Source organism: Pleurodeles waltl, chromosome 3_1 (genome assembly GCF_031143425.1).
Source record: "Pleurodeles waltl isolate 20211129_DDA chromosome 3_1, aPleWal1.hap1.20221129, whole genome shotgun sequence".
In the NCBI taxonomy this organism is placed as follows: domain Eukaryota; kingdom Metazoa; phylum Chordata; class Amphibia; order Caudata; family Salamandridae; genus Pleurodeles; species Pleurodeles waltl.
In genome coordinates this window covers 995,161,615-995,174,746 of record NC_090440.1, presented here as the reverse complement: position 1 = coordinate 995,174,746, position 13,132 = coordinate 995,161,615, and the positions used below count along the sequence as shown (strand labels likewise).

Below are 13,132 nucleotides of genomic sequence, written 5' to 3'. Positions count from 1 at the left end.
ATTACAGGCAGCCGAGTCCTCCTCTACACTGTCATGCACTCTAAGAAAGTTCTCAGAGCAGACCTCAGTCAGTCGGTACTCTCCTTAGGAAGCATTTCAGCGAACTGCTGTAGAGAATCCCACAAAGATCGAGCAAAGCGAGAGCACTAGCTGTTTTCATAGTAGTTGACATTGTCCAACAAGCCTCCCACCAAGAGTAACCTTCCTCTTACTTTCCTTCTCACGCGGGACAGTGGAAGCTGGTGAAACCGGACGACATTTTCTTGCTGAGGAAACTATTATAGGGTTGAGGGTCCTAACAATAGAAACACTGATCCTGGTCGCAAGACTTATACTTCTATTGCAATCTTCCAGGTGCAGACATAACTGTGGCTTTGATTACTAAAAGGTCCACTGCTAATTCAAATAGCACTGTGACTGGAGTAAGTAGTCACCCCGCCAAAAGACCAATGGTGCACCATTTCAAAGATGATGAAAGGGTGGGTTTATCAGGTGGTACTAGGCTTTCAAGCTCTGGGATCCCTTTGACTTGCACTTCTCTAAATGTTATGATGTTATCTACTGGTGATATTTTTGGAGTAGAAGACACCAAAACAGATGCTTTACATGAATACATGGGCAATTATGAAAGTGGGAGCTGGCTACCTGGTCTCTACCAAAATATCCACAAGAAGTGCATTAAAGCAGGGGTGTGCCCCTATCTACTTAGTTTATAAATAGCAGACTTGAAATTCACCTCAATGCTAGATGTCAATCCTAGCCTAAACAGTTAACCACCAGGTTTGTTAAAGCATGATGTATACTTCAAGCAGGAGCCTTGACTCCATTGTATATTCAGTAGGATTAGCCCCGCAAATGCAATGTGTTCCCTTCAATCAGACAGGTTTCGTACCCAATTCTGGAATAACTTCCTGGCTCTATCTGTATTAACTGGAAAAATCACTGCATACATAATCAAGAACATATGCTTTCTTGGTCATTTTTAGGTGAGCACTTGATAAAATCGGAAGATATAATTCATGGCAAAGATCTCTATCACTTTTACATGCAATCCAGATGCTTTACACGAATACATGGATAATGGTCAAAGGTGGCTGGCTGCCCAGTCTCTACCAAAATATCCACAAGTGCTGTGAAACCCCCCCACCCACTTAGTTTATACACAGCAGACTTGAATAACGCACCAAATTGTTTTGTATCTCATTCTCCAAAGATTGGTAGTCAGCCAATGAAATCTTTTTAATACATGGATGATAATGTATTATTAAGTACAACATCATAAGGACTCCACACATTAATAGACGCCCTATACCTCAATTATAATTTAAACAAAAGTAAGGTGCTGGTACTTGGAAGGAAAAAAAAGAAATCTAGTTATAAGGATATTAATAGTGAAAAGATGGAGAGTAGAACCAATGAAAGGCACCTCCAAAATTTCTCTGATCAGTGTGTCAAATTTTGCTAACACCTCTTGTCACTGTGATCCAAAGTACGATCATCAGCTTATGCCTTTAAAACTTTAGCTGAGAATTTAATCAGCCATTTCTATAGAACGATTACTAAGAGATGTAAGAAGTTTCTATCTGCCCTGACACTAGCAACTGTCTACAGCCAGCTCACGGACTTCACTTGCACATCACAGACTCAGGTAAGTTTGGAATTTTGGCTCGTAAGGCAAAAACTGGCACAGAAAGTGGTATCCCTTAAGTTATGTTACAAACTGAAGAATCCATCAATTTTGTCACTAAACCATAACAAATGAGAAAATATAACAGCAACATCTGGCACTAACACTGGTAGACTAAAATAATTATTAACATATGTAAAACAATTGCGAACATATCTTTAAAAATAATTTAACAAGTTGATGATCAAACTATGTAAGTGATCCCATGTGTTACCAACTCTTAAGAGCCTGGTTATACTAATCCATATCTACAAATATCCCCATAGATTGAAACTGAAGTTGATAAGGAACTGATTCATAATGCTCGCAAAAAAGAAGCTTGTCCCGTCCCATCGTGGAGCAGACCATTTGACCATAAATTCAAATTTTGGAATACAGAGAAGAGTCAGTATTGCATATGTAAAAGGTCTGTTCTAGTCACACTAATGCACATAAGACACCGACTTCTCGACTGAAAGTCAATAGATGTTCACAAGCTCGTTTTTTCTGCTTAAGACGTGGCCAGCTACAGTTAAACAACATATTTGATACATTTATGGAAATTGCAGAGACAAAACTGAATACAAGGCGATGAAATAAAATCAAATAATTCTAACTGGTTTCTGTTAGAAATGGGGTCTCTAGTTGGCAGTCGGTTTGCACCCTGTCCAAGAAGGAACCCTCACTCTAGTCATGATAAGGGAGATACTCGCTCAGATAACCCCTGCTCCCCCCCCCCACCCCTTGGTAGCTTGGCACGAGCAGTCAGGCTTATCTCAGAAGCAATGTGTAAGGCATTTGCACATAATACATAGTAAAACACTACAAAAGGACACCACACCAGTTTTAGAAAAATAGCCAATATTTATTTATTTAAAACAAGACCAAATACAATACAAATCCAACATACAGTGGTATAAATATGAATTTTGCAAGATTTACTCAAAAATACAGTTCCTTGAAGTCAATAGCTCCACCTGGGGTATCACGTCGTTGTGATCAACAAAACTAAGAGTTCAGGCCGGCCAAGGCATCGCGGGACAGCTATGGTGTCAGGAGGACCCGCAAACAGTACCTTGGATTTGTAGGGCAGCGTGATCCTTGCGGTGAACTCCAGAGAGCGGCGTTGTGGTGTCAGTTCCCGAGTCGGTGCAGGAGTTGTCGGGCTGTTGAAGTCACACGCATTGCAGATCGAACTCCTGGCTGATGAAATCAGGAGCGCTGGCATGGATGGTGTCGGGGCTGCGGTGCAAAGCTGGACGATGCAACGTGCAGTGCCCACAGGTCACGGTGCAGGCAGAGGCTCGGTGACGGCGTCCAGCGGCGTCGGTGAGACCAGGGCTGCAGTGTGAAGTGGGATGGTGCAATGTGCAGTGTCCACAGGTCACGGTGCAGGCAGCGGCGGCGTCGTTGCGGAAGGGCTGTCATCAGTAGGGCTGTCGTCAGTAGGCCCAAGCCAGCGGTGCGGGACAGTGCTTCGTTACCCTCACGAGCGGTGTTCACAGGCCACGTGCAGGCAGGGACGTCTGGTGACGACACTGGAGTTGATGGTGCTGGCATCGGTGGACCGGGGATGCAGGGCGGGACGGTGCTTCGTGTTTCTCACGAGCGGTGTCCACAGGCCACGGTGCAGGCAGTGGCGCTGGTTTCAGCAGGAGCGGCGGTGTCAGGATGCCCAGGCTGCGGTGTGAGCACGCGATGCCGGAGTGCGGGGCCCACAGGTTGCGGTGCGAGCAGTGGCTTGGTGAAATCGTCTGAAGACAGCATCGGTGAGACCAGGGTCATGGTGCAATGCAACTCCGTGCGGCGTCCGCAGGTCACAGTGCAGGCCAGTGTCGTCGTTGGCGGCATCACTGTGGTTTCTCCTCTTGAACAGCACAAAACACACAGTTCCCAGTGCTGCAGGTAGAGGAAACTGAAGTCTTTGGTGTCCCTGAGACTTCCAACAGGAGGCGAGCTCTACTCCAAGCCCTTGGATAACTTTCTCAAGCATGACATACAGCAAAGTTCACCCTCTGCACTCTTTTCAGGCAGAAGCAGCAACTGCAGGCCAGTCCAGCAAAGCAACACAGCAAAGGGACAGTACTCCTCCTCCAGCTCTTCAGCTCTTCAGCTCTTCTCCTTGGCAGAGGTTCCTTTTGATTCCAGAAAGATTCTAAAAGTCTGTGGTTTTGGGTCTTCTTCTTATACCCTGTTCTGCCTTTGAATTTGGCAAACTTCAAAGCAGTCTCAAGTGTTTGCGAGATCCTCCCTTGTTCAGGACAGGCCCCAAGGCGGGGGGGTCGGAGACTGCATTGTGTGAGGGCAGACACAGTCCTTTCAGGTGTGAATGACCACTCCTCCTTCCCCTCTAACTCATATGGCTCATCAGGATATGCAGGCTACACCACCACCCCCTTTTGTGTCACTGTCTAGAGAGGTTCAAAACAGCCCAACTGTCAAACTGACCCAGACAGACAATCCACAAACAGGCAGTCACAGAATGGTTTAAGCAAGAAAATGCCTACTTTCTAAAAGTGGTATTTTCAAAGACAATTTAAAATACAACTTCACTAAAATATGTATTTTTAAATTGTGAGTTCAGAGACCCTGACCTACACATTTTCATCTGCTCTCAAGGGAAATCTGCGCTTATAGGATACTTAAAGGCAGCCCCCATGTTAACCCATGAGAGAGAGAGGCCTTGTACAGTGAAAACCGAATTTGGCAGTATTTCACTGTTAGGACATATAAAAGACCCTAGTATATGTCCTACCTTAAAAATACACTCCACCCTTCCCCTAGGGCTACCTAGGGCCTACCTTAGGGGTGCCTGACATGTAGTGAAAGGGAGGGTTTAGGCCTGGCAAGTGGGTACACTTGCCAAGTCGAATTGGAAGTTTAAAACTGCACACACAGACACTGCAGTGGCAGGTCTGAGCCATGTTCACAGGGATACTAATGTGGGTGGCACAACCAGTGCTTCAGGCCCACTAGTAGCATTTGATTTACAGGCCATGGGCACCTCTAGCTCACTTTATTAGGGACTTACCAGTAAATCAAATATGCCAATCATAGATAAACCAATCAACAGTACAATTTACCCTGAGAGCATATGCAGTTTAGCACAGTTTTAGCAGTGGTAGAGTGACCAGAGTCCTAAAGCCAACAAAAACTGGTCAGAAAAATTAAGAGGAAAGGGGCAAAAAGACTGGGGATGACCCTGCAAAAAGGGCCAGGTACAACAGTTGCACTTTTATTGTTGACAATTTTTAACCTTAAAATTAAGATTCTGTGATTAGTAGGTCGGGTAGCAATCAGCTGAATGCAAAGATGGGTTGCATTTTATTCTTTAATAATATGAAAGAATTTTCATTTTTAAATTATATGAAGTAATATTTATAATTATTCAAATAACTGTGCTAAAAAACAATACATAGATCAATATCCCTGGACAATAAATACCCTAGTTCTAATAGTTAAAGATACAGAATTGATTTCCGGTAAGTAACAGATCTGTGTTTTGAAGTAAATATTTTCATACTCTTGTGGTATGTAGGATTTATGTAATACAGTTTGATGAAGGTCTCAAACAGAGAGGAAATAGCTTTGCCTCTTTTTTCTTCCTCCAGAATATAAAATGAGTCGTTTATAGGGAGGGAGAAACTAGACATAACATGTGAATCAAATGACTTATTCATGTTAATGATTTATACTCACAGAAGAGTATTATTAATTTTTACATTATTTAGGAAAATAAAAACACAAGGTTGTACAGAATGCCTTTAGAGCTCCAGCCATCTCTTTTCTCATTCCCCTTTTTCCAAAGGAATCTCTCCTTGACCATACTGTAAGCAGGGGATGGGTTCTGGAAGGACGAGGTTTAATCAATTGTCTGCCTCAATGGTTAGATCCTGCAGTGCCAACTGGTACTGCTGTATTTCTTTGACAAATTGGGAAACACATGCACCTACCACCAGATTATCATGTAAAGAGGGAATTTCACTTTAGCAAAAATAGACAGAACCTTACATGGTAAACAGAAGGACTATCAAATTAAAGAAGTGAATTAGTGGTCAAGGCAATAAGGCTAAGACTTATCACAAAGGTTTCATAGACTGAATGCTTCAAAAATGCTCACTAGCAGTAGTTTCGGACCTGAAAGTCTCAACATGTCTCATCAGGGGTTACAGACGCTACTAGAGGAACATGTGGGGGTCAGGTCTCAGTGAATACCTCTTGAACTGTGAAACGGGGATCTCAAAAATAAATATACTTTTAACCAAGTGGTTACTTAATTTTTTGTGCAGACCTAATTTGTTTTCATCCAATACATACACTTCACTTTGTCATCTGTTTTTGGAGGTGAAGTCACTTGGTCTATACCTTGGGAGCACAAAACATAAATTTGCTATACGATTTTGATAAGGTAGCAAACGATGACTGTGTTCATAGTATTTTAAAACAATCAGTGGATTGTGAAATTCTAGAATTAAAGGAAAGATTTATTGACATACCATGCACAATTCAATAGGCTATTACTCAAAGTGGACTGACTAAAAAAAAAGGGTCTGGCTTGTTTTATAAGGGGCTAAATGATGAGTTAAATGATGTAAAGCAAAATCTTTCATTCCTCATTCCACCACTTTCTACTTGGCATATATAGCTCATGGACTTTGCTACAGAAATGTCAGTTTATCACTTTATTATTCTAAATTGGTAGTTGTGGATCAATTAACGAAAATGGTACAGTTCATATATACTAAGTGGATAACTTAATCAAGTACAACCAATCACATTATAAAAACGTGTGTGTGTATATATATATATATATATATATATATACACACACACACATATATATATATATTTACAAAAAACATAGTACAACTTCATTGATTACCCCTATCATTCCACTGACACAAAGTTGCACATTTTTTTTTTTTTTTTTTAATAATTCCTGGTCCTTTTTTGCACTTTTTGGGTATGGAAGAGTATTACCTTCCAATAATCATCCTCAGTCTAATGGATAGCTAGAGATCCTCAATCAGGAAACTGAATGCACAGTTCCTCTGGTCAGTCCCCTTTTTATAATATGTATCCATCGTACACATCCAAGAACATCTTGCAATACACTGCTTGCCAGCATTATTAATCCTTCTGTTGAGGATACAATAGAGTATTTACAAGACTATAAAGAAATGGTTTGAAAGTATATATTTATATCATGCAAAATAACTCTGTAAACCTTCTGACTACAAGAGAGGCGAATACCCAGACTTTCTTCCAGATTTCCAGTCCAGCTATCTTCTCAACACTCTATTCCAGTTGCTGTTAAATTGGTTTTGGCCAGCATAATTCTTGTCTGCTTAATGAAAGACTTATATGCAGCACTACATAGAATCTTATGCCAGAACATGAATATAATATGGACTCCCGCAAAGTGCATGGTATATTACAGTATATGAACACCTGTAAGGGTTATGAACCACAGGAACATTCATGAGATTAAGCTTCTCAAGTTCATGCTCACACCTTGATTCACATTTTTTTTTAATCCTTGATAGCTAATGAATCTAGGTTAAGCGACAGGGCCTTGTAGGAGGTATACACTTTGGAGTAGCACAAACGTGAATGGGAAAACAAGGGATATGCTAATATATTCTCAAGAACTACAGCTACAGCCCATCATTAAGGGTGGAAGGTGCTCGTCCCTAGTCTTTTGCAAAACATGATGACTGCCTGTCAGGCAGGCTGAGAGAAGGTCAGCCTGACAAGCATTCACCATGTCAGGGTCAAGCAGCCAGGTGCCTAAAAAGCACAGGTGCCTTGCAACTTGAGACAAGTTTTGCAGGGCTAAAGATTTTACAGCCTGAGGGCGTGGCCTCATCAGCTCGGCAAAGTCTTTTAAAAGCCTCGCCCTCATTATGAGTGAGAGCGTCTAAGACTAAGATCAGGTTAAGCCATGAAGTGCCCTGGACTGACTGTTTATAAGTGATGCCTCGTCACAGAGTGAAGGAGGATCACCAAATCTCACTGACACCATACCACTCTGTGAGGAGGTAGGGAAAGTCCTCCTCTCATTGGCTGACTCTGGTCTGCCAATGAGAGGAGGTGACGGGATCTTCTGGCAGTCCTGCGCTTCCTCAAAGCCTCCAGGAACTACAGAGGCATTTCTGCTTCTATCTTCCACCATTTGATGACAGTGCAGCCAATAAGTCCTTGATGAATGCAAATGTGTATGTGTACATGCGTGCTGTGAAAGGGTGCCTGTGTGTATATGCATGTGTGTCCACTTTTGAATGAATGGGTGTGAGTGTGCATATGGATAAATGTGCGAGTGTGCTTTGGTGGACGAGAGTGCATGTGTGCACAGCTCATCACTACTGCACATTATGGGCTGCCACTGGTTGTAACTAAAACCTGTGCCTTCCACTGACCTGGCTACAGTTTGAAGTTTGTATTCATCCTCATGGTTCAGAGTACAGCTCTCTTGGATTCTTGCCTCACTGTTTTTGCCCACTGTGAGTTCTTAATTGAGAGTGTGACATTGGTAGCAGTAAGAAGATAAAACTCTTCCTTTAAAGTTTCTGCTGCTGCTCTTTTTGGATTCAACAGAAATGGAGTACTAAATTTAGTATGAGACTCTGGTTCAAGTTGCATGTTATGTTGGATCTTCTGTGCCCCCTACTGGATATCTTTATGACCTTACAGTAGTGACAATTTTAATTTTACCATTGACTTATTTTTAAAAGAAAAATTTAAATTAGCCAATATATCCTTCCAAAAATGTAGTTACCTATCTTTAGTAACACACTTTCTAGTGGGTATTCTAACCACAGGCTCTTCACCTTGTGAATCAGTAACAAAGTAACACCTCCTTCAAGGAGGCATGAGTGAGGAGTGGATTTACACCAGGAAGTCCTGCAGGACTGACCAGGCAAAATGGCCCTCTCTGCAGACTTGAAAAGCAATACAGTACTGCATGGGACAAGTATGGACAGATTCTTATATGATCATCCCAAGCACAGGGCTGTAAAGGCTGATTTTGCCCTGGTGGAATATGTCTTAAGGCTCTTAGAATGGTCCTTTTTTGCTGAGGCATAAAAATATGATGCAGAGGACAATCCGTTGCGATGTCAGTTTTCCCCTCCACCGCTTCCTTTTCCTTTCTTCACACCAGAGAACCCAGCAAATAGTTGTACTTCTTAGTCATATCAATATGGAAGTTATGAGGATGCTGTGAGTCCAACTGGTAAAGCATCTCCTTCTCTTTACAAGTAGAGAATACAGGAAAGGTGTTGAACTGCCCCACATGGAAAGGGGGCCCCAGTTTCAAAACAAAGGGTCCCCAAGTCATAGGTACTAACTTCTTAGGGAAAAAGCAGAATATGGATACTCAGCTAATAGGACCTGCAGCTCTGACACAATGTGCATAAGTGGTGTCAATGAGAACCAACGTGTTTAAGGTCAAGAGTCTCAGAGTACAGCTGTGGATGGATTAACAATAGTATTCAGGTTCACCTACAACAGAGAAGTAACTTTGATTATATTTACGAAGTCCACAGTTTCATCAAGTTAAATATCTTAATTCACAAATTATTCAAAAAGTAAATAGCAACCTTAATTTGTACCTGGTTATATCTTCAGTGAGCTGGGCTGGGTCAGGTGGATAAAATTTCACATTGAAAGTGAAATTCCAAGGGCCTGTTTAAAAGAAAAATAAACAAGTGAATGCATTTCAAAAGCAGAATACATTTTTTAAAATTTTATTTAGGGCTTTTGTAAATCGATACTATTCGCCTTAAGGTGGCCAGAGACTGCTTTGTGGTATGGGGACAAATAAGAGGGTGGAGGGTGTTAAACTTGTGAAAAAACAGCAGTGAGGAACCAGCTGATATTACTGCAACTATTAACAGTTCATTAAGACAACCTGTCACAAAGCTATACCCACCATGATGACAGCACTGAAACTTCTTCAGTCCTAAGAGCCATGGTGAGGAAGCAAACCCATCCCTAGGCATTACACAGGGAACCCATGTGTCAGGAAAGGGCTGCTGAGCTGAACACAGGAATATGATTGTTCAAATGCCAAGATGAAGGTATAAATCATTAGAAATATTCTGAATAAGAGGTGAAAACTTTAGTGTCTCAAATACAGCAACATAATTTCAGCAGGAAGAGCCCAACATCAAGCAATCAAGTGCTCATGTTCTGTATCTCAACGACCAAATCGACAATAAGCAATAGTTTGCAGGCTAGAATAACCTTGTGTGTTTAACAAGAATACAGAATTATACAACACTTACCTGTAATTAGAATTCTCTATGGAAGCTATTTTTCACCGATTCACAATTATTACAAGTTGTCAGGATAGGAAACCGCATAACTTAACATTAGAGCACACACATCTAACGCAATAGTTTGTCTGACACATCGTTTTGGAAGTCGTGGCTTAGTCAGTGACACAGACAGCAATAAAGCTCCAGCCCATGATGGCTGTCCTCAGATTAAAGAAGAATAACAGGTGTGCCCAATAATTGTTACCTCTTTCTAGGAAGAGCAGTGGGTTTTACGTGAATTCATAAAATATGTTAACAGTGAAGAACTCTGGTAAATGGTATGAAACTTTTTCTCCATCGTTGGTTGTTTGAAACAGTTACACATTTTAAAGCAAAATAATAAGCAGTGCATAAAGTATAGCATCTGTGACTGCTGAGACTGCACAGGGATTTCAAGCCTTTTAGTTTTCTTATATATACCACAATAGTAATGTTGTCCATCAGTGCTATCTTTGTAGAATCCTTTAAAGTTCCGTCACCAAACGTTTGGAATAGCATTCCTTTCTATCTCTGCCAGGCTTCAGCTGAAGCAGTTTAAAAAAAACATCCGAAGACCTGGTTACTCTAATCCTCTCCCCTTTTGTTACTCCTGAGGTTTGGAATCCTTACAGTGGGATGCTCTGTGTGGGGAAGCTATGCACTCTACAAATTATAAACAAACATAAATTTGAATGACTGCAGTCCACAAAGCCAGATTGTTTGGAGCTTGAATAGATTTATGACAATTTGAATTTTACTCCAAAGCCCTTTAGAAGATGTTTAAGGAGCCAGAGTGATGGAGTTGTGACTACTGTCGTCTGAGGACTTGATTTCTGAGGAAGACCGACCAAGTTGCTGCTGTTCTCTATTAACAGAACAGAATATGAGCTTAAAGTTACAAAATCTGATGTTCATGATTCTCAGTAATTTATTTTTCACTGTATGTATATGTGATACTATATCAGTGTTCATAGAAAGCCAGAATACAGCTTCACTAATGGTAAGTGCTTTTTGTCTGTATAATCTGTGTATACAGACAGGATTATTCGAATTCAATGCCCTAACTATCGTGGAAACTGGTTTCTATAAAATGTGGCTGGTGTTATGGCAGAGGCTAGAATTCCAGTTTCTTTACAAGGTTTACCATGTTCTGAAGTTAAGACACTGTAACTATCTTAACAGCGCCCTAATAAGCCATTGTCCAGATCAGCAACTTTCTCTTCACAGATTTGCTGCTGCAGGGGCTGTGCACCTGAAGGTTATCAGTGCAGACTAAAACCCACTGAAAATATCTTAAAGTGGTAAGGATGACAAACGTTTGGGAAGGGGAGTTGAGGTGTGGTCTGAAGGGCAGCAGTTCTTAACCTTCTGATGTCTGTGGACCCAAAATGAAGCACCAGTGGGATCTGGGGACACCAGCCTAAATTGCTTGGGGTCCTAATTTATGTTTTTTTTTAAATTATGCAAATATAGTGTAACTGTGTAATGTAATGTAACCGCAGAATTCAAATGTATAAAATACCCAAATTATGTACATCCTCTTGTATAATATCCCTGGATCGGGAACTAGTTGGGCCTTGTGCCCTACAAATACTATTACATACATATGGCTCCTAAAAATATGCCAGCGTACTGAAATTGTGGAAGGTGACCACACAGGAGTGATTTGTCAGAAATGTCAGATTCAAGAATGCTTTCTGGATTCTACTTTACCAAGGCGAACCAGGTGCATGCTCATTTGTATGCTTCCAGGGCACCATTTTATCTGCATCCTTCATTAGCTTAACTGCCAAAGATTAATATTTTCTAAACTATTCAGTGGTGTTGATCCTGAGTGTTAAGAACTTCAGCATATGTTGGTCGTTCAAAGAAACCATGCCCTTTTGTCTTTGAAGACTTGTGACCCTGGAATATTTTTAATTGCACAGAAGTGAAGAAGACCAGGGGAAGAAACACTTTGAAGTTAGTCTTCACTGGTCACTGGGACTTCTTCTGGTCTGCCCATCCTCTTCTCATTCATGCAGCATGCGTGTCACACCATAATCAGTATCAGGGATTTGTGGTCTATGTCTGGTAGTTATAAGTCAAGTAGGAAAAGGATCTTGTCTTCAGTCAGGCTCTCTAATATAGATACCGTCAAGGGAGTAACTAATCATCAATCTAGAGACACTGGTGACCTAGAAATGCAGAAATCAGGTTTTATGGTCTCTAACTTATTGCAGGAACGTTCGTCTTGCTCACACAGCATGTGAAGGACTCTTTAGTAAATCTTAGAGGAAACTGGTATTCTGTATGCAATCACGTCTTATCATCATCAATTTATCTCCTAGCGGCCTGAATCCAGTCTAATCAATTTCAATAGTGTTTATGTGAACAGGTTACATCGAGAGGGCCGACCTACTAAACTGACAGAAGTTATAGGGGCTGAGTGGATGTTGTGATGTTTCACAAAGGTACAGGCCAATCTTAAGAGGCCCACTCTGAAAATTTCAGAGAATGGAATATTTCTTACGAAAAAACCCAGCAGCCGCCGTAACATTTGAGGAAGGAGCCCTGCTTTTACTAAGTGATGATATGTTGCCCTTTTGAAAAATTGTGAAAATGTCCACTAAGATATGGATTTATTTGAAAACGCTGAATTAATGTACACAAACCCATAACTTACAGTTAATTTACAAAACGCTGTTCTATTTGCTGTTAATTTAAGCCTTTCCATTGACCAGTATTATTAGGTATTCATTAAGTGATTGGAAAATTGGCCACAGGTGTAGCGTGTTGAATTATTTTAGGTCCACAAACGCTTTCAGGTGTTACAATGATTATATGATGTCATGAGTGATGTCAGTTAACATGTCATGAGTGATGCTATATGAAGTAATATGCAGTGCGTGGCGGGATACAAGTTAAAATTGGCTCAGTAAAGTATAACTGGTGAATGTAAGTGTTTTCTTTGCTTTTTTACATCTTAGTTTTTATCTTATTTCAGCCCCTTGCTACAAAGTCACTTTAACCTTTGTGCTTTTTCATGACTTTCCCAATTTTTTTTTTTTAACATGAGCTTATATCTTATTACCATAGGTAAGTAAAACATCACATTAAACTTTGGTTTGTTTTTCTTCAGTCAAATGTTGTTGTTTTTTTAATCATATACAGCTAACTCCCTGGC

At 40.9% G+C, this 13,132-nt stretch overlaps 1 protein-coding gene across 14 annotated transcripts in view; it reads right to left on the bottom strand.

The window, feature by feature from the left end:
- The window catches only part of EPB41 (erythrocyte membrane protein band 4.1), a 698,787-nt gene that overhangs the window by 346,065 nt on the left and 339,590 nt on the right, over nucleotides 1–13,132 (bottom strand). For all 14 annotated transcript variants that reach the window (XM_069224160.1, XM_069224170.1, XM_069224159.1 and 11 more), the window contains one exon: nucleotides 9,280–9,352. In XM_069224160.1, the coding sequence (XP_069080261.1) occupies nucleotides 9,280–9,352 (73 nt within the window). The remainder of the gene's footprint in view (nucleotides 1–9,279; nucleotides 9,353–13,132) is intronic.